This window comes from Chlorocebus sabaeus, chromosome 18 (assembly GCF_047675955.1).
Source record: "Chlorocebus sabaeus isolate Y175 chromosome 18, mChlSab1.0.hap1, whole genome shotgun sequence".
NCBI lineage: Eukaryota > Metazoa > Chordata > Mammalia > Primates > Cercopithecidae > Chlorocebus > Chlorocebus sabaeus.
The window spans coordinates 51310484-51334930 of NC_132921.1; the positions used below are offsets into that span (position 1 = coordinate 51310484).

The window sequence follows — 24447 nt, forward strand, 5'->3', positions numbered from 1 at the left end:
CTCTGAATCTGTTTTGCCTTTTCTTAATTCCTGGAGGACACGGCGATTTAATATTTAAAAGGCGTTTTCATTCAAATTCTGCCTTTTATCAGGATAATAACAAAGAGAATAATATACAAGTAATATAGTGATTCAAGTTGAAGATCGATTCAAGTGAAGATTGAGAGTAGGTTTTCTGAGGATACCCATAATGCCTTTAACATGCCTTTGGAAAATTAGGCATTTACTCCAGTTATAATGAGATATTTTTACCTTATATCTTGGGCCCACTGGAGACTTTCAGGTAGCACCCTGATTCTGTTTTTCTTGAGCATTTACATCCTGTATTGGGCCAGTTTGATTTGCTGTGTTTCATGGTCAGACTGCCTGTGGACGTAATTATTTTGGGTCTTAGCAGAATTTAGCTGAGTTTGGTTTAAGATACAGCAATACCCCTCTTCAGTTGAAATAAGAGAGCTAGCTTAAAGGATGTTTATGTCAGTAATTATATTTTTGGCTGTGTAGCACAGCAAAATGTTTAGGAAAATATACTTGGTAATTTCAAATCTTAATTTTTAATTTTTTTTTTCCTCCAGAAATGTAGTATGACTTTTTGCTTGCATCTTTGTTTTTATGTTTGATTACTTGAATTAGTGAAAGTCTTTGGCTTCACCAAATTGTTGTGTTATATATTCATTAAGGCTGAAGCAGATACTCCTATGTCCAAATGAATTGTGGTATATTCAAAAGCTTTGTAAAAGAAGATACATTTAAGGCTGGGCGCAGTGGCTCAAGCCTGTAATCCCAGCACTTTGGGAGGCTGAGACGGGCGGATCACGAGGTCAGGAGATCGAGACCATCCTGGCTAACACGGTGAAACCCCGTCTCTACTAAAAAATACAAAAAACTAGCCAGGCGAGGCGGCGGGCTTCTGTAGTCCCAGCTACTCGGGAGGCTGAGGCAGGAGAATGGTGTAAACGCGGGAGGCGGAGCTTGCAGTGAGCTGAGATCTCGCCACTGCACTCCAGCCTGGGCGACAGAGCTAGACTCCGTCTCAAAAAAAAAAAAAAAGAAGATACATTTAATATAAGTTAAACTGATTTGGAAGGGAGGGTCTACTGTTTTACTTGTTACAAATGTTATGTTTAGAGAATTACTACAAGAAATAGTTTTCAAGTATGAATGTGCTTGAGGCTTATTTAAGGTGATACGCTTTAATAAGTTTATTTCCCAGGTCTTGAAGATTCTGAATCTGATTCATTTTTAACATATATCCAGATGATTCTGCACACTGGGAACGATATTTCTGAAAAATACCCCAAATGGTGGGGAAAAAATAGTGCTTCCTACTTTTCTAAATTGATTACTTACATCATTTGATATATATATATATTTTTTGAAGACGAGTTTTGCTCTGTTGCCCCAGGCCTGAGTGCAGTGGCTTGATCTCAGCTCATGGCAAGCTCTGCCTCCCGGGTTCACGCCATTCTCCTGCCTCAGCCTCCCAAGTAGCTGGGACTACAGGCGCCCGCCACCACTCCCGGCTAAGTTTTTGTATTTTTAGTAGAGATGGGGTTTCACCGAGTTAGTCAGGATGGTCTCGAACTCCTGACCTCGTGATCTGCCCGCCTCGGCCTCCCAGAGTGCTGGGATTACAGGCCTGAGCCACTACACCCGGCCGATATGGTATTTCATAGAACGAATCTTACCTGTTGAAAACCTAATTAACTTGTTTATAACATCATGTTTTACTGGCAATAGAGATGGCTATCATCGTGAAGAAACTTTTCCTTCAGAAGAGAAATGGACAGATACATTATTTATGCCTGCCAGGATCATGTGTTCCTTTATGAGTCTGCAGTGACTAGGTGATTGGGTCCTGGGTTATCCTAAATTTGTTTAGTGTTTTTAATTATTAGAAAGAGACATTGTAATTCACTTAAGAGCAGTAAAACTTATTAAACTGTATAGCATTATAGGTTGTTCAGTGGAAGTAATTTCAAAACGTTTCCTAGCATTTGGCTAGAAAAGTCATTTTTATAATATCTTTACAGTAGTATATTTAAGTAGCTATCTGAAGTTTGTTACTATAACATGATATCTTGATTGAATACTATGGCCTGTTTTTATATATTTGAGGCAAATGTTAATATGATTTTACTGAAATCTTGTTATGTATATTGCCTTCCTGATAATTAAGTTAATTGCTCAGAAATTATGACTTCTAATTATAGTGCAATTTTCAGTTTGACTCATAGGAAGATAAATTGGACATTATTTTCATTTGAATCAAGAGACCAAAGGTAGAGAATTAAAAGGTGCCTTGTTTACTGATTTGAAAATATGCTTTGAAAGTCTTTGAAATTCATTTCCTACCAGTTCCCTTCTCTGATTCTCGTTTTAGGCTCATTTTCCTTTCATGAATACTAAGTTGGAATTCTGAAAGGTATTTTAATTGTGAAAACACAAGTAAATTGAAGATGATTATAAAACATATTCAAATAGTTCACATTTTACTTCATTTTGATAGACTTCTTATATATTCTACACTTATATACTCTGACATCACTAATTTTCAACAATTTTATAATGTTTCCTGGGCCTGCTTATTTATGGCTTGGTCTTTTAGTCTGTAATGTCATTAAGTGAGTTTCCTGATTAGATTTTTAAGATCTGTTTAATTGCCTGCATTCTTCCTTCCCTGATTTCCTAATTTCCTCCTGATTCCACTTTCCGCAGTGTGGTTCATAACTCTTAGGGTTCCTGTCATGCTTTAAAAAAGCTATATAGTTATTTTAAGTGAATTATACGGTGCGTTAGCAAATGACAGGGCTGATAGTTATCTTTTGTTAGATAGTGTTTTCATATCACTAGGTTCAGAGTCTACTTTTTGAATTATCAGCTAGGGTTAAAGTAGGCTGAACTGATGATCTGGTTGTTGCAAAAGTCCTTCTGACGTTTTGGACAGTTTGTGCCTTTGCAGGATCTTGGTTCTTTACAGAGGAAGCCAAATGGCCCCTTAACTTTTGGCATTGCTTGGTAAACGGTAGGCACTCAATAAACACGTGGATAAACATGTTTCCATCCTGAACATTTTTAGTAAGATCATTGGAAAAGTCAGTTTTTATTAAAAAATGTTTAACCTTGATCAGTATTCCAACACAAAGAATCTCCAGAAATAACTTAAGATTGTTAAACTGCAGAGTGGAAGTTGTAAAGACACCTAAAGACACTTGTTACAAAGATTTCTTGTCAGTTTTTATGGGTTTGCATCTGCAAAATCTGCAAAGCTTGAGTTGTTAGCTAAGATCTGAAATAGATCTCCCATATGTGATCATTGTATTTGTTGTTTGATAAAGTGGGGCTCTGAACACAGAATTCTTGCAGACTTTGTCAGCTCATAACTTGAAAAGTAGAGGTAAGGATGTTATATGTTAGTAATAATTTGCACTGCAGATTTCCTTGAGTCCATACCTGGTTTTAAATTATTGTTACCATGGTCAGACAAATAGTACTTTGACATAAAAGAATTTTTTTTTTTTTAAAAAAGCCTGGCACATCCTTGATGTTTGTTATTTTTTTGTTTTTAATCTAAGTAGTACCTGTCTTCCTTAGTCCTAGCTGTAGTATGAATAGTATTTCATGTATAGTCTGGCCTAACCTTGGGGTTTACACCATAGTTATTGAACATAACATATTTTTCCTTTACCCACAGGGATGAGTAATTCTTGGGGATTTATTGAACAAGAGGCTAGATGTGGAAAGAAGAAAATTTTTCAGCGTCAGAAACAGATATTTAGAAGATTATCATAAATTCTTAGAAATTCTTAGAAAGAGATACCTGATTCACATATCTGTAGTTAATATTGAGTGGTGCATTCAGATTTTTACTTTTGTCTATATTATTTCCTGTGTTCTGTAGATAATACAGGAAATCATTTTCTCTTCTGTAACTTTTAAGGATCCCTTCTGGCTTTCTCCTCCTCTTTGTATTAAAGGAAATCTGGTTAATCTCTCATATGTTCACTTCCCTTATAACTTTTTACAATGAAGATTTCTTTTTCCTTGTCTCTCCCTCTCCTCTGTGGCCTTGAACCAAGGTTTCTTCCAAATCCCTTCCCATCAGAGTCACTCAGGCTTGTGCTTGAATCCTGAGTTGTTAATTCTACCTGTGTTAACTTTCTTTTGAGTTTGTTTTCTCATCTTCTAATGGACAAAGTTGTACCTGTCATGGGGTGGTGTGTTATTTTCCTAGGGCTGCCGTAACACATTACCACATGTCGGCTTAAAACACCACGTTTATTTTCTCAAAATTATGGAGGCCAGAAGTCTGAAATTAAGGTGTTAGCAGGACAGTCCCTCTGGAGGCTCTGGAGAAAATCCTCCTTGCGATTTCCAGCTTCAGGTGTGTGGTGGCCATATCACTGCCTCTGTCTTCACATTGCCTGTGTGTGTGTGTGTGAAATCTCTCTCTACCTTTCTGTTAGAAGAGTGCTTGCCGTTAGATTTAGGGTCCACCTGGGTAATCCAGGATGATCTCCTCATCTCAAAATCCTTAGCTTAATTACATCTGGAAAGACCTCTTTCCAAGTGTCACATTCACAGGTCCCGGGAATTAGGGTGTGGACATATCTTTTTGGGGATTTCCATTCAACAAACTCCAGGTGGTTGTAAGAATGAAAGAAAATATAATTGTGTATGTGTACTTACATATATTTATATGTGGACTTCAACTCAGTGCCTGACCAAACTCAGCACTTAGTAAATGTTAATTCATCTACTGCTCTTCAGAAACCTATGCCCATCAAGCTTCTATATCCCTGGAAGATTTCAGCAGTCAGTGCTCAGTTCTGAATGTTCCCTTCCACTTTGTCCCCCACCTCCGTCCTCGTTGGTGACCACCAGGATGTCTAGCTCTTGTCTTCTGCCCTCACTCCGCCTGGCCATGCCCTGGGTGTCAGCATAGCTGTGGCTTGCTCTCCTTTGCACCTCTCCAGACTGCAGCCTTCTTAACCTTCCGCTTCTAGAGGTTTCTCACCTCTGTTAACAGTTATGTCTCATCCTCACAATGACTTCTTGTCCTCTCACTCTCCTTTGCTTTTTTTTAAACTCTCTATCCCACTTGGCCCTTCCTAACTTCCGTTACTACCCATCTCCACTCAAGGCAGATTGTCATTCCCTGGGTGTGCACTGCTGCTGTGCACCTCAGAGCCTCTGCTTAAACTTTCCCACCAACAGAGTGGTTTTCTCTCCTTCCTCTTGCTTCCTTTAGTGCCTAAAATTATTCACCCTTTCTTCTAGTTTTTTCCACTCAGGCTGCAGACATGCTCAGGGCCCTCCTCTTACAGAAAACCTTCCCTTGACCTTGCTAATCACTTGTTTGCCTTTTCTGAAACTTGCTGCTTTCACTTTGTCAGTGTCCACTGAAATCTTTACTATTTTCCTTTTGTTTCCACTGCTTCCTGAAGCTGCTGTCTTGAAGGCTTACAGTGATCTCCTATAGGCTTTTCAAAGAGGCTGAATGGTATGATGGTCAAGGGCTAACTTGCTGGAGCCAGACTGCTGGGATTTGAATTCTGGCTCCACCACTTCCTAACAACTGTGTGACCTGTGGCAAGTCATTCAACTCCATGCTTCAATTTCTTTATCTGTAAAATGGAAATAATAATAGTACTTGCCTTATAGAGTTGCTTGTGAGGATTAAATAGGTTAGTGTATGTAAAGTATGCTTGACAAAGAGAGTATGCTGAATTTTTTTAAGCTGTTGTTTTTAAGTCCTCCTTAGCATCTGCAGCATTTGATATGGTTGACCTCACCCTCTTCTTTAGTCCATTAGCTTTTTCACTGTGTTCAAGCTGAGATTAATTCACTTTGGGATCTTTTATCTTTGTGCTGCCTATTTGTGGTCTGTTTTCACCTTTTTATCTCCCTTTTGGATAATTTTTCCTCTGGGAATTTATCACGATAGTTCCAGCTTTAACATTTATTGAATGTCTCTCCAAATGGTATTTCTAGCCCTCTTTTAGCTTCGGTCCTACATTTATAACTGCATCCCAGATTGCCTGACCAACATCATCATCTCCCTCTCAAAATCATTTATTCACTTGACTTTTGTTAAGAGACCTGGGAACTGTGGCAGCATGTCATAGCAGCTAGGAACAGAGATGTCAGGATCACAGGGATGCTGCGTTGGTGTCCTGCAAAGCCCAGGAAACAGTTCTGGATCCCTGCAGGCAGGCAAGTTCTTCTTGTCTTGAATCCTTGCAGCACTGTTAGTGAGCAAAACTGGATATGGAAAGGGGCTGGGAGGCAGTTTTATAGCAGATGTGTCCCTTAATTTCCTTAAGTGAAGAATTAGACGAGTTCATAAATCTCTTGCCTTGCAAACTCGGGATAGAATGCCTGGCCTAGAAGCTTTCATAAACTGTTGGAAATAGGTTTTATTATTTTTATTTTTTAAATTTTTTGAGATGTTATCCCCTGGGAAGCAGAACTGGTAAATAAGTTAGATTTATGTCTCTCAATGCAGAGTCAAATAGAAAATGAATGAAATTAGAGAACAAACAGCATGGTTTTAATTGAGCAGTGGTAGGTTTCCCTATTTGTTTTCTGAGATGAGGGTTCTTATAAATTGGAATAGAAATTTTAGACAAGGATTTTCTCTACCTAAAGACTTGCCAATATGACATTACATTTTATTTTTTGCAATCTATCCATCGGACAAAGGGCTAATATCCAGAATCTATGAAGAACTTGAATTTACAAGAAAAAAACAACCCCATCAAAAAATGGCAAAGGATATGAACAGACACTTCTCAAAAGAAGATATTTATGCAGGCAACAGACATGAAAAAATACTCATCATCACTGGTCATTAGAGAAATGCAAATCAAAACCACAATGAGATACCATCTCACGCCAGTTACAATGGTGATCATTAAAAAGTCAGGAAACAACAGGCTGGAGAGGTTGTGGAAGAATAGGAACGCTTTTACACTGTTGGTGGGAGGGTAAATTAGTTCAACCATTGTGGAAGACAATGTGGTGACTCCTCAAGGATCTAGAACTGGAAATACCATGTGATCCAGCAATCCCATTATTGGGCATATACCCAAAGGATTATAAATAATACTGTGATAAAGACACATGCACACATATGTTTATTGTGACACCTCGCTACAATAGTGAAGACTTGGAACCAACCCAAATGTCTATCAGTGATAGACTGGATAAGGAAAATGTGGCACATATACACCATGGAACTATGCAGTCATAAAAAAGGATGAGTTCATGTCCTTTACAGGGACATGGATGAAGCTGGAAACCGTCATTCTCAGCAGAAAACTATCACAAGATCAGCAAACCAAACACTGCATGTTCTCACTCTTAAGTGGGAGTTGAACAAGGAGAACACATGGACGGGAACATCACACACTGGGGCCTCTCGGGGGTGTGGGGGTTAGGGGAGGGATAACATTAGGAGAAATACCTAATGTAGGTGACGGGTTGATGGGTGCAGCAAACCACCATGGCATGTGTAAACCTATGTAACAAACCTGCTCGTTCTGCACATGTACCCCAGAACTTACAATTAAAAAAAGACATTACATTTTATCCTACTACTGATAAGCAAGTTTTGGGTTTGGGTTAACATAGTTTTAAGTTTGGAAAGCAGACAATTGGAACCATTCTCGTGCTGGTTTAGTGTGTCTTGCAACCCTTTGACATAGCACTTTCTTCCTGTTAACGACCAGTCTCTATTTAAACACAGCTTCATTCCCTAACTGGTTTTGGTCTTTAGGGATTAAACCCATGAGGACCATTAACCTGAGGAATGTAACTCAGCTGTAAATGATTTGGAATAAAATAGATTTTCCATTTGGAGAAATTGGTGTCTAGCTTAATTTTGGTCTTCATTTGTCTAATGAATAGTAAACGCACTCTTTTTCACCTTTGTTAGAGGTACCATAAAAAATCATTTTTAAGGCCAGGTGCGGTGGCTCACGCCTATAATCCCACCACTTTGAGAGGCTGAGGTGGGCGGATTGCCTGAGCTCAGGAGTTCGAGACCGGGCTGGGCAACATGGAGAAACCCCATTTCTACAAAAAATTAAGTGGGCGTAGTGGCAGGTACCTGTAGTTCCAGCTACTTGCGAGACTGAGGTGGGAGGATCGCTTAAGCCTGGGAGGTGGAGGTTGTGGAGAGCCAAGGTCGAGCTACTGCACTCCAACCTGGATGACAGGGTGAGACCCTGTCTTAAAAAAAAAAAAAGAAATCATGTTTTTTAACGGTTTTGTTACCTACAAGTTAGATAAGTTAAAAAGTTGTTTCCAGGAAACACAATAATGCATCTAATGCTCCTACTTAGCATCTCATTTCTTAGGCCAGGATCAGTCCTGGAAGTAGAACTTTTTTGCCTTAGGCTGAGTTCTAGTACTTTGTAGCAGGTTTTCTTTTCACAGTTTGGTGTAGCACAAATATAAGATGTTTATGTTACTGACAACAAATTTCATATGTAACTTTAGGATTAAATAATCCAAGGTGTTGGAAACCAGGTGTCATTAGTAATCTGTGTGAGGCTGCCCCACCCACATCATTTCAGTTGAACTTTGGGTCTTCATTTAGGCCGAGTTGTTAATGTTAGCTTGTCTTTTATTGAACATTTTCCTGCATTTTTGTTGGCTGTTCTTTTAGTTTTCTTTTTTCTCTTTGTGTCTTTTCTTCCAGTTTTTCATAGTTATCAAAGATGAATTTATTGTTGTAGATACTTTCATTATTAAAAATTAATATGGATTAATTCAATTAGAAAAAGTCTAAATGTACAAGAATGGGATCAGGAACTAATACATTTAAAAATAGAGGAAAATAGAATTGAGATATTCAAGACAGATTATTTAAATATAAGCAATGGAATACACAAATATGACAAGTCTTATAAAAATAAAAGGGAGTGCTTGCTCTGGCAGCAAATATACAAAAATGGGAACAATACAGAGAATATTAGCATGGCCCCTGCATAAGGATGACATGTTTATTTTCAAATTTTACATAGAAAAGAAAAGGGAGAAAATAATTAAAAATCAAAAGTAGAGGAGATTCAAAAATTATATAAGATTATGCGTAGCTTTACCTAATTTGAATATCTCAATGAAATTGTTGAATCTCTGGGACGAAATACTCCAAATTGAATCAAGAATGAGTAGAAACTGAAATACGTCTAATACAGTTTCTGGCAGAGGGCAGGCATTCAACAAATCAACAAATTGAATACATGAACAGACAGGAATTGGAACAGGTGTCTGATTACAGCTTCTTTTTTTGACAGAGAGTCTCGCTGTGTCACCCAGGCTGGCGTGCAGTGGCGCAATCCCGGCTCTGCTCACTGTAACCTCCGCCTTCTGGGTTCAAGTGATTCTCCTGCCTCAGCCTCCCGAGTAGCTGGAGCTACAGGCATGTGCCACCACGCCTGACTAGGTTTTTTTTTTTTTATTATTTGTTTTTAACTTTTTAGTAGAGATAGCATTTCACCATGTTGGCCAGGCTGGTCTCATACGCCTGTCCTCAAGAGATCACCTGTGTTGGCCTTCCAAAATGCTGGGATTACAGGCATGAGCCACCATGCCTGGCCAGATGACATCTTCCTTTTATGAGAAGTCAGTTCAAATTTTTAAGGGCTTAATATCTGCCACACTGTATGTTGTTTCAGAGTTCAGAAAATGACAGCAATGTGTACAGTCTATTTTATGAAACTAACATTAAGAACAAAGCAGAGATGGCGAAAAACCCAAAAACCTTACTTATGAATATATATTTAAATTGTTAGGAATAAGTTTTTCCCCCATATGGTCTATTTATTTTAATTATTTTCAACTTTTATTGTAGATTCAGAGCATACACGTGCAGCTTTGTTACACGGGTATATTGCACGGTGCAGAGGTTTGGAGTATGATTGATCCTGTCACCTAGGTAGTGAGCATGGTACCCAATAGGTAGTTTTAAACTTCTGCCTCGCTTTGTCCCTCCCTCTTCTAGTAGTCCCCAGTTTCTGTTGTTACCATCTTTATGTTCATAAGTACCCAGTGTCTAGCTCCCACTTAGAAGTGAGAACATGCGGTATTTGGTTTTCTGTGCCTGTGTTAATTCGCTAGGATAATGGCTTCCAGCTGCATCCATGTTGCTGCAAAGCACATGATTTTGTTCTTTTTTATGACTCTGTTCTTCATTCTTTTAAAGTCCACTTAAGTACAAAAATGTAGTCAAAATGTGTTGTATTTGTAAACTAGTATAGTAAATTCAGGTGTAAGCAAGTTAAATCTAATTACAGGACTACTTTCTAGAAAGCCTGTAGACATGCTCTTAAAAATGATATCTGTAAAGCTTAGGTGAAACCTGGATTTCTGTTTCTCTCTTTTCTCTGGAGGTGAAAGAAAAGTTTTATTTTACTCTGTTTTTCTCGTAGTTTTATTTATGCTCTGCTCGTATGTACTTTGAGCAAGTTCACATTTACATAAGAAGTGGGAAAGACGGTAGTAAACATTAAATTTCTCTCATCCCTCTATTCCATCTGGAGAAATTAGAGCAGGACTCAGAAAATTAATCAGCATTCTTAATTTTTTTTATTCAGCATTCATCTTTTGAGAGTGTCATTACTGTATTCAGAGACAGCTTATGTTAAAATTGAGTCATTAACTGAGACTTGCAGTTTCTTGGTTTTTGCCATGATAGTGAGCCTCTGCCTCTCACCTAAATGGAGTTTATGATTTTTAGCTTTGTGTTTAGAGACTTTAAAGAAGAATGCACTACTTGCACAAGTGCCTTGTGGAAATGAGGAAACTGAGATCCAAGGAGCTGTACAAAGTTATGCACAGCGCTAACAGAATTGGGACCAGGAAAGGAGTTTCTTACTTAGTTCTGTGCCTCTGGGGAGTCTGGACATCTCAAAAGTTAGGGATTTTTGTGATAAAGCTTTGTCAATTTACCAGTTTCTCCCAGCAGAGGAAATTTGGAGCCTATTTTTGAAGCACTTATTGTGAAGAATTAAATTGACTCGCTTTAAAAATACACATTGATTTTGATTTTATTTGCTTTTACCCTGCTGGTAGATAGATTTGTGATTGAAAGGGAGTGTAAAAGTTTAATTAACTCTTAGAAGTGTCCCAAAGAGGTACTTATCCTAGATCACCCCTCTCTGCAAACACATCAAGAATTTTCAGGACCATTGCAAGATCTTTGTTCATACATTATGGGATTTATAAGGAATCCTAGCTTTTGTGAAGTTGTTGGTAGGAGGAAATTAATATTATAATTAGAGAAACTGAATTATAACTAAGATTGAGTACTTGTAATAAAATGCCTTTTTGAAATTTCTAAGTATATTTTATAGTAGAAAATCACTTATGGATATGGGATTTCATTATGATATTTTAGTTTGTTCAGTTAGTTTCATTTTATTTGATAGGTGGATATTTCAACTTTTTTTGTTTTTATTGCTTTTAAAAAATCAGTTTGTTTTTGTCAGTTTTTATAGTAGGCAATATTTTGTATTTCTCTTTCCCTTTGGACGTGCTGATTGAGTCATTTTATGTTTATTGGGCACTTCACCAATTCTGAATATTATTTTATTAAATATTAAAGCTTACTGAGTTATGACATTTTTTCTCTATTTTTCTTTTATAGCCAACACATATCTCTTTATGGTACAAGCTCGAGGTATAATGTTGAGAGAAAATGTGAAAACAATAGGTCATATGATCAGGCTGTACACAAATAAAAACAGTACGCTCAACGGTACAGGTAAGACTACTTCCTGCTTAACCCCTCGTAGTCACAAAGCAGTAAACCAAATCTTTTACAGTCTGTTCTGCCTTCAGGTAACTTCCTGTTAAAGATGAAGGTATCTTCCCCTAAGCGTCCTGGCAGATTATTTTACTGTGCAAATCAAGACCGTTACCTATTTTAGGATGTATGAAGGTGTGGTCACAAAAGTGATGAGATTTTGTACAAACACTTAAGTTAATTCTTGCAAACAAAATATAGAAAGCAGCTTCTACTTTTTCAATTCACATATTGTATTAAAGAGAAATTAACCAGAGAATAATTTATTCATCTTAGTAAGCCATACTACCATCTGTCTTTATGTTCATTCTAGTTCCTAAGTTGTTCTCCCAACTAGGTCTAGAAAATAGTTGCTTTTAATTGTAGAAGATTGTTAGTAGTTTTATGGCCTTTTTAAGGAACTAAAGGAGAAATTTTATAAAATTGGAAATTGGTAACTACTCTTGTCTTTTTATTTTATTTATTTATTTTTTGAGACGGAGTCTCGCACTATCGCCCAGGCTGGAGTGCGGTGGCGCAATCTCGGCTCACTGCAAGCTCCGCCTCCTGGGTTCACACCATTCTCCTGCCTCAGCCTCCCGAGTAGCTGGGATTACAGGCGCCGGCCACCATGTCTGGCTAATTTTTTTATTTTTAGTAGAGATGGGGTTTCACCGTGTTAGGCAAGATGGTCTCGATCTCCTGACCTTGTGATCTGTCCGCTTCAGCCTCCCAAAGTGCTGGGATTACAGGTGTGAGCCACCGTGCCCGGCCTACTCTTGTCTTTAAAATGTCACCTGGAAGTAGAAGCTGCATTAGAATCCCAGGAGGTTAAAATCTAATAGGCTGAACCAATGATTTAATGATGGTAGAATTGATGTAAATAGATCTCACTGTTGTGGAAGAATGTTAATGCTCTTTTATGGCAGCGTTGCCACAGTGTCTCCCAAAGTTATTAGGTGTTACTTTAAAGGATTCAGTGGGGTTGTCAGTTGTTGTACCCTTTATGGTCTCATTTTGAAGTGTTAAAAATAAAGATTTAATTTGTGTTAGTAATTCTTCCTTGTGTCACTGTAAACCTACACATTCTACTAAGAGAAAGTCAGTCTTCCAGCTGTAGGTGTTCTTTCTTAAATGTATGTCAAGGTGGGTGATAGTTTTAGACCCTTCTAAAAATTCAAGATTGTGACATATTGATCTCAATGTAATATCACATGTGCTTTTATAAAATCCAGTTTAGTCATTTGCCTAATATGTTTATGATGCCACAAATCAAAACACTCTTGTTTTATTTTAATTTTTTAACCTTGAAGGATTTTTTTCTTTAGAAGGACTGTCTCAACATAGTTGATGTTTTAATACTACAGTAAAAGTCTCGTTAACTATTCTTTAGCATGAATGAGTCTTCTGAATAGTAGATCAATTTTAGAAGTTTAAACATTTTAAAAGCTTCTGTAGGATTTGTGCTGGTTGAATAAGTTGATTGTAAAAATGTTCACTGAAAGTTTGTTCAACTGAAAGGAAACAGACATCTCTAAGTTGGTATATTTGTGGGAGTGCTAAAAATTTGTGCATATCAGGTTGTTTTCCCTGGGGTATGAATAAGGTGTATGTGTGGATGTTGAGCATGATTAGGAGGAATGATTATATGGACAAGATAATCTTTCCCCATAGTACCCTGCAACTGAAAAAAAAAAAAAACTTTGAAAACTTTTCATAGGGTTCCTTTACTGATGGTAAAACTGTTCTCAGGAAACAGTCATTGTATACATTAGGGATTAAGTTTGGATGTAACAGAGACTTGTCTGTGGTGGTTTAAACACATGAGTCTTTCTGTTCTTATGTGAAAGAACTCTGCAAGTTGGATATCTGTGGCTGGTTGTGGAGGCTCCTTAAAGTAAGTCATCACACTTCATTTTCTGCTATCTGTCATGTAGCTCCGTGGTTAACTCATAGTCTAAGATGGCTGCTTGGGTGCCATCTTGGTGTTTGAACTTGGGTCAGTAGGAAGGAGGAAAGGGAGAACAAAGAAGAACAAATAAGGGACCCCTTTTCTGGAGCCTTCCCAGAGGTCCCATACAGTATTTTTTCATACAATTAGTTGGCTAGAACTTAACTGCATGGCCACATGCGATAACACTGGGAAATAAGTCTTTGACCAGAGTGTGCTGGAACTCTAGTGAAAGTGACATTCTGTTACCTAAGGGGAAAGGGAAAAATGGAGTTTGAGTCAGCAATGAGGCTCTGCCATGTTCATTTAACCAACATTTACTGAATATGGGTAGTATATTTAACCAGATATTGGAAACACAATATTAAGAAAAACAGTCTCCTTTAATATGAGGATCTCTAGGCCTCTGGGAGAGATGGAAACATAAATAATTATTTATAATGCAACAGGTTATTTCTGCATAGACTTCTATAGATACAATATCCAAAAAGGAAGATAATGGTCTATAAGGTGTACAGAAAGCTAACTGAGCTCTAGAGGAGAATTGATTAATATGCAGTGGCTCATTTACAGTTTAACACTAAATGATAAACAGATTGTGATCGTTATAAGCACATTTGATTTCCAAAAGGGGTTTTTAATCCTGTACCTGCCTTTCTGTGGCATCAAAATACAAATAGATGTATACTATTTTTGTAAAGAAATTACACACTCTCATAATCAGATGATGCCGTGTAGCCCACAGAGCCAGTCAAATTATGAAAACAAGATGTATTCAGTGAATTCATCTAATTACTGAAGAAGATAAGGGCCATGCAATGTTAGAGTGGATAGGTTTGTTGGAAATAACCCAGCATGCCTCCTCATTTGATGGATGTATGAATTGAGGCCCCCAGACACTGCCAGACTGACAAGACAAGTTAGTGGGAAACAGACTAGAGCTCTCATCGGTTTCTAACACCTGTTTTAAGCTGCTGTTTAGCAGGAAAATAAAGCCATTAAAAGGTGTTCTTGGGTCCTGTTCTCCTTTTCCTTTAGGTGATAAGGTCCAGTGAGAATTACTAGGGGATCCATCTGGCAGTTTTCATTCTTTGTTTCCCTTTTCTTTGGTTGTGTTTCTGGAAGGGAGGAAGAAAGTAGGGGGCCCAGAGCTCATCTTATTTTTATCCATTCGTTAGATGAAATAATGTCTACCTTTTGTAGCAGTTGTGGTGGATCCCAAATGCATCTGTCGTGTATAACCTTTTAAAATGGTTCCTGACTTTGAAAGCAGTGGTTATACATGATGGACATTGTTCACCTAACCACTTTTGTAGGAATAATAATTCTGTGGGTTTATTACAGTGAAATCTCTAAAAGCTTAAATCATTATTGGCTGTATTATCATTTGTGAGGTGTTTATTTACGGTATGTTCCTACTATGTTGTAGGTACTTTTATTAGGTGCTAGAAATCAAAGACAATTTGATTTTAATTAAAAGAGATATTCAGAATAATAGATGAGTTGGTAGATAGACTATATACACATAATATATTGAGAAGACACAAACACCACTGAACAGAGTACTCCAGGAGTGTGGAGGTGTTTCTCTAAGTCTGGCAGTGAGTTGAGCTCCTTACGATGTGGCCAAGAATAGCACGTTTAGTTCTAAAACTTTGTATTCAGTGAAGTGAATATAATGATATTGCGTAACTTAAAGGCACTTAAATGTGGTTCTTTAAAAACTAATAAAAGTGATGGAATGTTTACTTTGTGATTCAGTCATTCTAGCACTAAAATAAAAAGTAGAACAATTCTTTCTGGCCCTCCTGTTGCCATTTGACTCTCCAGAAGGAGTTAACAGTTTGTTTTGTGGAAATGTCTAGAGAGCAGAGCACTTCTGTGAATTGGATGCGGGTTTAGAGAATCATAGCATGTGGCTAAGAGAAGGAGCCCAAGCATTAATGACAAAATTAATAAATCATGCAGTATAAGAAAATACTCTATTTTAAAGTTAGTGCATGACATTAACAAAAGGATTGAATGAAAACGTAGATATTTTTCTGCCTCAGTATTACAAGACAATGAGCCTTGTAACATCTCAAGGCAGATGACCCCCAGGGACAAACTTACTCTTTTGGTTTTTTTTGTATTTTAAAATATTGTTATATCATAGTTGTACATCCAAGGACAACCTTATTTATTGTTTCATTCTTGTGAATGTGTAGTGTATAGTATGTCCTTAATAAAAATTGAAGAGATTCAGAAAAATTATCATCTCTATATAGCTAGCCCATCTTTTTCTGGTGGTATGTGCAACAAAAGCTATAATATGAACTCTGTGTGTGTGTGTGTGTGTGTGTGTGTGTGTGTGAGAGAGACAGAGACAGAGAGAGAGAAAGTGAGCACACGCTAGCTAATTAGTGAAAAACTTGCCATTCACTATTGTTTTAACTGCTCACTTATTCATATTGAAAAGCACACTAACTTTCTTGCATTTTTATTTTAAGTAGAACTTTTTATATTTTAAAAGTAGAAAAGGTTATACTAACAACAGTCTCCTAGCTTACTCCTCCCTGAGTCCCAATCCTCAGAGAACTAACAATTTATTATCTTTAGGTTTCTATCCTGCTGTCTCTTGATTTATCAATTTTAACTACTTCTGTTATGGAAGAAAGACATTTAGTGTTATAGTCTCACCCCAATTTTACGTATCTTTATCCCCAGTATAATTACATCACAATTTAAGTTCAATCGATATTGTTAATGTTGTTAAGAGAATGTAGATAATGGTTTGTTTTCCTGAGTCTAATTGTAATTATGTTTGTTTTGTAGACCTGTTTATTTTTGTTGATGTTACTTGTTAACTCTTTTTTCCCTCCAATTTGCAGAACCTTCTTAATCTGTCGCTGATTTTCCCTTAGGCACATAAGTTGACCACTCTAAGGGGGGTTTCCAAAATTCCCATGCCATTGTCTTCTCTCTTCCAGTGCTGCTTTTGAGAAGTCTGTTGACTATCCTGATTGCAATTACTGTTCATGGACCAGTTTTTTCTTTCTGGAGACTTTTGGGATCTTTTTGTATTGTTAAATTTCACAAACAGCATCTTGGAGCTTTGTTTTTCTTCTCTTGCTGGGAGCAGTCCTATCAATATGAAATATCTTACCCTTCAATTCTCCAAAATATTTTTGTGTTATTTCTTTGATAAGTTGTCTTCCTGCTATTTTCCTTTCTTTTTGGAAATCCTATTATGTATCATCATTTCTCTCTTGTTTTTCAATTCTTTTTCTTTCCTTTCTGTCTTTCTGGGAGATTGCTCTGACTTTATTACAATGCTTTGATTTGATTTTTAAAATTTTGGCAAACTTACTTTTAAGAATTCTTTTTGTGTGTTTTTCTTTTCTTACTGTCTCCCTCAAATAAGAATGCCTTGTCTTCCTTTTCAGGAATATTGAAGATAAATAAGTAACTCTAAGGTATAAATCAATGAACTTGACTAGACACTGTTACAAAACTCATAACAATAGTGATCTTAAGCAGTTTTGGTGGGAGTGACAGAAACCCAGTTCATGCTTATTGCACTGGCTCCTACCACTGGCAAAATAGGAGTCCCCATAAAAAGAGAAGCCCTTTAAAAAAAAAAAAAACTTGAATTTTGGTATCTATCTATCTATCTATCTATCTATCTATTTAAAGTATCTTAAGTAAAGAATCAGGCCAGGCATGGTGGCTCACACCTGTAATCTCATCACTTTAGGAGGTTGAGGCAGGAGGATTGCTTGAGCCGAGGAGCTGGAGACCAGCCTGGGCAACATGGCAAGACCCTGTCTCTGCAAAAAATACAAAATTAGCTGGGTGTGGTGGTGCGTGACTGTAGTTCCAGCTATTAATAGTTGGGAGGCTGAGCTGGGAGGATCACTTGAGTTGAAGAAGTTAGTGCTGCAGTGAGCTGTTATCATGCCACTGTACTCCAGCCTGTGTGACACAGCAAGATCCTGTCTCAAAAAAAAAAAAAGAATCAGAACTTTATTGGACTTCCTTCCACTTGCTTTTGCTTGGTATCTTTAAATCTTTCAGACACATGCGGAATGCATTGAGCATGGGCTACCAGAGTAGCGTCTGTGGTCTTGGTGTGTCACTGGGCATATAAAACGATTAATGTTCACTGAATTTCTCCTCCCCTTGTCATTTGGAAGATTTTCCTTGTCGAATGCTTGCCAGCACTCCTACAGGGAGAGACAGTGGGGAGGATTGTCTCATTGGGGCTCTCCCACTTCCTGATAGAATAGGCCTTAGCAGTTGTACCATCATTGATCTCTCTCATGTTGGGGTTTTCTGGGAGTGCATTTACCTTAACACCTTACTGATGCCCTGTGAAATTTGTAACTGGGGTTTCCATGCAGTTCTTTGGAATTGGACCTTCTCTTGTGGCTTCTGTTTCTTCCTTGGTGCCCGACCTGGAACCTTCGTCCATCCCAACACCCTCTGCTTAGCAGCCGTGGCAGGGCCTCTTTCATTCGACAGCCTTGCAGGTGGTGTGAGGCTCTGCCCTGAAGTACTGTCCTGACTCCCACGCTGCATCCTCACCGACTCCATTATGACAATGACTGAATATTGATGTTAGGGAAAGGTGTGCAGGGGAGGTGCTTAGTTTTCTTTGGCTCATCTCACATACTTCTTATCTAATTTGCAGGATTAGCCTATGGTCAGAGGGTTTAGCTCCTACATTGTCTCTCATTGGAGCAGATTACTCAAGATTCAAAGAATATCTTCACATTTTCCTAAAGTGTCTGCCTGAGTTTCACTTTCTGTGGTACATAGTTTGTGATCCAGGAGACAGATACTAGTTTAATGAGCTGTTTCCATCTCTCATTTCTTACTCATTGCACGTTGATGTCATTCTCTTAGACCAGCTTCCCTACATAACAGGAAACCTGCGTTTCATGATTTCTAGAGTTGCGTCTCAGAACTTTGCTCCAGAAAGGGACTGAAATGTGATCTCTCTGGTTCCACATTCAAAAATTCTAAGCCTGTGACTCTCTCATGGGTCAGGTGCTCATCTCTAATCGCTCATAGCTACAGTTACTAACTATTTCTATGGGCCAGGGATTGTTCTCAGCACCTTACACATTTTATCTTATTGAAGTTGAAAAATGACAGTATGAAGTAGGCATAGATGGGAAACTACATCATGTCCTGCCCTGTGTCACACAGCTGCAGTGTGTTGGAGCGAGGATTTGAACTCAGGCATTTGACTTTGGTGCCCTGTATGCAGTTTAACTTGCTAACTCTAAAGATCATGGGCCTAATGTAATGATAGCTCCAGGGCTCCCGTGGGGCTGCAGCCCGCAGGCTGGGAATGACTAACTTAAAGGTTTAGAATGAGCTGTATTACAAAAGTAAGTTGAGTGGGTAAATCTCAGTTTCTACAGTGTGAGGTGGTAAGAAAACATTACTCCCACCCCTCTGCTCTGTGGATGCTAGTAGCAAGCACGCAGCAGTTTGGAACACCCATGGCTGTGCCATAGTGGAGGGGATTCCCTGTTATACTTTCACACTCCCTTTAGATCGGGCTCAGCCAGAGGAGGGATGGGAGCAGGTGTTCTCACATGGTTGCAAATGGGACTGCTATGTCTGTGTGCAAGGATAAGGGTGTGCTGCTCTCTAGATGTGTCTTGGGAAATCATGCGGAGAGGTCTGTTCCCAGCAGCAGTTTGCTGTTCTCTAGTTCTTTAAAGATAATTGATTTTAAGTACTTCTGTAGATTGTGTGCTGTAGTTTTCTCACAGTGACAGTGACGTATTTCATTCCAGGGACAAAGCAAAAGGCCTTTTTGTTTTTGTAACTCTTTTCTCTCTCTCCAAGATTATCCTGAAGGCAATAATTCAAGTGATTATCTTGTTCAAACAACAACGTATCTTCCGGAAAACTTCACATACTCACCATACCTCCCCTGTCCAGAAAAACTGCCTTATATGCGTAAGTCGTCATCTAATTTTGACTTAACTATTTACTTGTGTTACAGTACGGTCATAAAAACCACATGATTTGAGTGCAGCAGGATCAGGTCATGTGCACCTGGGTGCAAATGTTTGTATTATGCAGCATGTTATTTGAACTTTTTTTTCTTTTTTTTGGCAAAGTGCTTTTTGAAGGGGGATGATTGAAAAGCTGAAGAAAAATACAAAGGGAGAAAATGACAAATACCTATCTTGCTCCCACCCAGTTTTAAAAACGAATACTTTGGCTAACCTATGTCTAAGTTCTTTTAAAACAGTGTTTAAGAGAGTAATTAATGTGTAGTCTACTTTTGAATATGTTAAAATGTTCCTGGTTAAGCAATCCTTTTTGACCACCATCCCCAGCACCGACTCTGCATTCCTTCCTCAGAAGTAACCTCACCTCTACTGAGAGTTTGCTGAGTATTCTTACCGGTTATGAAAATTGTTTTTTACATAGATAGATGTCTATATAGAAAATAGATATTGTTTCAAAGGAGAATTTATGTAAGTTGGTCCTAAAAAGTGCATTTCATTCTTATAACTTGCTTTTTTACATACTTTTTTGAGAACTACCCATGTTATTACATATAGATCTAATTTTTTCCCCTTAACTATTACTGTGTAGTAATAGTCTTTGTATAAATGTATCACATCTCATTTACCTGTTTTCCCACTGATGGACTATTTAGGTTGTTTCAACTTTTTGCTATCACAAAATAGCAAAATATATATATATGTGTGTGTGTATATATATACACATATATATGTATAAAGAACAACAGAGTGTGGGTTTTCCTGTGCATATATACTTGAGGGTTGATGGCTAGTGGTAGAATTGCTGGGTAGGTTGGCTCAGTTTTTCCAGATTTTGTTAGTTGCTCTCAAAAGCAGCTCTACCAGTTTATATCCATAACAGCAAAGCGTGAATGTACCACTTTGATACAGACGGACTTTTAAATTCCTGCTAATCTGAAAGATGAACAAATGGTTTCTTATTGTTTCAATTTTCACTTCCCTTATTCCTGGTGGGTTTGAGTAGGTTTTCCCATGTTTGTGTTCTTAAATTTTCTCTCCTGTGACCTGCTGCATCATGGGCTTTATCAGTTCCTGGTTGGTTATTGTGTGTTGGTATTGATCTGTAAAAATTCTTTATATTCTGGCAGGGGCCTGTCGTCTGCTATGTGTTTCGTAGGTATCTTTTCACACATTCCCGGGCTTCTCATTTTATTTTGTCTTTTATTTTATGGAAGTTTAAAATTATAACATTTTCAAATGTTTTTATCACTTTACCTAGGAGTTTTGCTTTTTTTTTGGTCTTAAAGCTTTTCTTACCCTGAGGCCATACAAATAAATACCTTTATTTCCTTCTAATGACTTTACTATTTTGTTTTTAACCTTTGTGTGTAATATGTCGTAGTGATAAAGCTACTGTACTTTAAATATATATTTTTAAAATTATGAAGATAATACATTATCATTATTTAAAAAACACTATACTGTACTCTCAACACTCAGAAGCTACACAGCTATTAGTTTGGCATTTCTTTTTTTTTTTTTTTATGTCTTCTACCCCTGCCCCATGATTTTTAAGCATACTTTGTACGCGTAGGTTTGTATCTTGGATTTGATATAATTAAAGATTTATATAAACATCTTTTTGAATTGCTTATTTATCCATATTCTGATGTATTTGGTATCTGTTTTTCATTCTTTACACGAGCTTTTTAAATTGAGGAAATTAGCCTTTGCCTATCATATCTGTAGGATTTGTTTTCGTTTATTGTTTATAGATATTATATATCGATAATAAAAAGAAAGATTGACCTAATATCATATAAGGCCATGGCTTTTAGTCTTGAGGGTACATCAGAATCACCCTGATCATCTTGTCAAGCCCCATTGCTGGTTCTTGCCCTCAAGAGTTTCAGACTCAGCAGGTGTGGAGCGGGCCCGAGAATCTGCATTTCTAACAAGTCCCAGGAGGTGATGCTGTTGCCGCTGAGCCTTGGGCCATGTATTGAGACCCACTGATCTAGAGTAGTGGGCCTGGTCCCTGGTATTTAAGAAAAAATAAATTCTCAGGTGATTCTAATCTTGCTGTCTCTTTGCTATACCATAATAAAGAATGGAACTCAGTGATTTTTGTGGTTGTCATTACTTTGTTATTGCAGCCTTGTTTTCTTAAAAATGAATACTTTTGTCTGTGTAATACCGAAACCGCTGGGTAATGCTCTGTTGAAATATTGATTACAATAATTTCATCTTCATCATTTTCATATTCAAGGTTTATAGTTTCAGGAAATCTTTCTGTTCTTGATTTAGTTGCCATTTTCTTTAATTAGTGCTTTATGAGTACTAATTAAACTCTATTTCAAAGCATCTGTCTGCCACTTCCTCATTCTGGTACTCCTCTCCTCCTGCCTCACAGCCCATTGTACCGTCTCTGTCATGGTGACTGAGAGATTGCGTCGTGCGTGGCTGCTGTGCACTGCCTTTACACTGGGGGTGGGGAGCGGCCTCAGCACTGCTGCCCCTTCTCTCTGCTTCCCTGGGATCCTTGCATTCTTTTGTAAGAGAGGTTCACACTGGTGTGGCCAGCCATCTTTTCACAGCAGACCCTCTCATGGGCTGCCAACTTTGGGTCCTGTCCCAATTTTGTGCCCAGTTAGTGGTGGCCATGGTGGCCATGATGGCAGGGTGATTTGGTAGAAAATACAGCCACATACAGGTAAGGCTTTAGAAAGGGGCCATGGGTACAGCCAACATAACGAGGCTTCTGCCAAGAGAGCCTTGCACGAGCTGTCCAACAGAGCGCTTCATTAGTCCTGTGACCTCCGCAAAGTAGAGGCTTAGTTTACGTACCTGTAAAACCTGGGTTTCTAATATCGCCTGCAGAGTGTGGTAAGGATAGAATGAAGCACAGTGCCTGAGTTTGATAGGCGTTAATTTGATTCTCCCTTTCGTCTCCCTCCTTCTTTGAATAATAGAGCCAGACTTTACAATGGTCAGGGGAGTGAGACACCTAGGAGAAATGTGTGGAGTTTAGAAGTTTTATTCTTAGCTATGTATCCTTACATTTTTTTTACTTAGAAAGATAGTTTTCATTGATAATAGAGAACAATGCAATAAAATACATAAGTATAAAATCTTACAATAGTCACACAGAATAATTGAATATGATTCTTTCCCAAATAATAGAAGAGATTTGTGTAAGAATTAGATCTACTTGGATGAAAACCATTCAAGTACAAGTGATATTTACTTATAGTCACTAAAAGTGAAGTTAAGGCTTAACATTGGTGTATTTGATTATCCTGTTGTAAACTTTGATTTTTACCTAATACAGCAATGGAAACACTGGCACTGGATTTCTGTAAAGATAAAGTGAATTTTTCAAACTAGAATGCAGATAAAATGTGTTTCATATATTTCAGCAATGTTTCATATTCAATAGTGGCCAATTACACTGTAAAATCTATTTTAATGTGTATTTTTATATAAAGAATATGAGTGAATACTTCTTTCTTGTTAGTATTTATAGATTCTCCAAAGGGCAAATCCACATTCAGCTTTATTGCATTTATGTAAGATTCTTTGTGCTAACAAAGTAAAATAGAAGTTTCACCTTGTCTGAGGCTAAAAATTAATAAGTGCTTAGTGTGGATGTTTTGATTTTAATTTTTATGGTTGAGGTAGAAATGGAAAATGTCAATTGCATACTCTGCATTAGACTGAAAATAGACTTACCTTTAGTTTTCCTATCTTTTAATTCTTATTCAAATAGAATACGTTTGCAGTGACCTTTATATATTCTGTTCTTACTATTTGTGGAATAGTTCCCTTTATGGTTTAACCCTGATAGTTTCTATAGTTGCTAACCTTATGAATATAACAAAAGCTCCAAGGACTTTTTGAGATGAATTTAAATAATTCAAATGAAAATCAGCAAAGAAGGAAAAGATAAGCAAACAAACTTCAGCAAAGCTCAAATAATGCTCATGTAACAACCATCATGCATATGTTTATTGTAAAAAAAAAAAAACAATTAGATGGGAGCCATTTGCCATTTTAGAGTCAACCAGTCATTGATGAACAGCTGCTGTACAGCAGTCCCTGTGTTGTTTATAGAAGCAGGCACGGGAGAGACAAAGCTGAACATGGTCATGTGTGTGGCAGCCCGGTGCAGGTAACACACTTGGAGAAAGGCACGCTATGAAAAGCTTATCAGGTCGGGCGTGGTGGCTCACGCCTGTTTCCTAGCACTTTGGGAGGCCGAGGCGGGTGTGTTACCTGAGGTCAGGAGTTCAAGACCAGCCTAGTCAACATGGTGAAACCCGTCTCTACCAAAAACACACACACACAAATTAGCTGGGTGCAGTGGTGCGCGCCTGTAGTCCCAGCTACTTGGGAGGCTGAGGCAGAGAATTGCTTGGAACCTGGTAGGTGGAGGTTGCAGTGAGCTGAAGTCACACCACTGCACTGTAGCCCGGGCGACAGAGTGAGACTTTGTCTCAAAAAAAAAAGTAAAAAGGTTATGAATGTGACAAAAGGGAGACAGCAGTTTATTCTGCAAGGGAAAGGATGATGTCAGAGAGAGGTGTCATTAGAACTGGGTCTTGCAAGATAACTGAGAGAAAACAGCATCACTATGAGGAGGCTCTGTGTATTCTGGGACTGGAGAGTGGTCGGCTCTGCCCGGAGAGGGTGTGTAAGTGGCGTGT

At 38.0% G+C, this 24447-nt stretch overlaps 1 protein-coding gene and 1 pseudogene across 3 annotated transcripts in view; both read left to right on the forward strand.

Moving 5' to 3' along the window:
• Positions 1 to 24447, forward strand: part of B4GALT6 (beta-1,4-galactosyltransferase 6) — a 64338-nt gene that overhangs the window by 7175 nt on the left and 32716 nt on the right. The window contains exons 2-3 of one of the 3 annotated variants that reach the window (XM_007974364.3): positions 11657 to 11773; positions 19590 to 19703. The exons of 1 other annotated variant lie outside the window; for it this stretch is intronic. In XM_007974364.3, the coding sequence (XP_007972555.1) occupies positions 11657 to 11773; positions 19590 to 19703 (231 nt within the window). The remainder of the gene's footprint in view (positions 1 to 11656; positions 11774 to 19589; positions 19704 to 24447) is intronic. One more of the 3 variants, XM_007974366.3, reaches the window with a different exon arrangement.
• On the forward strand, positions 8935 to 9027 carry LOC119618637 (U6 spliceosomal RNA; annotated as a pseudogene).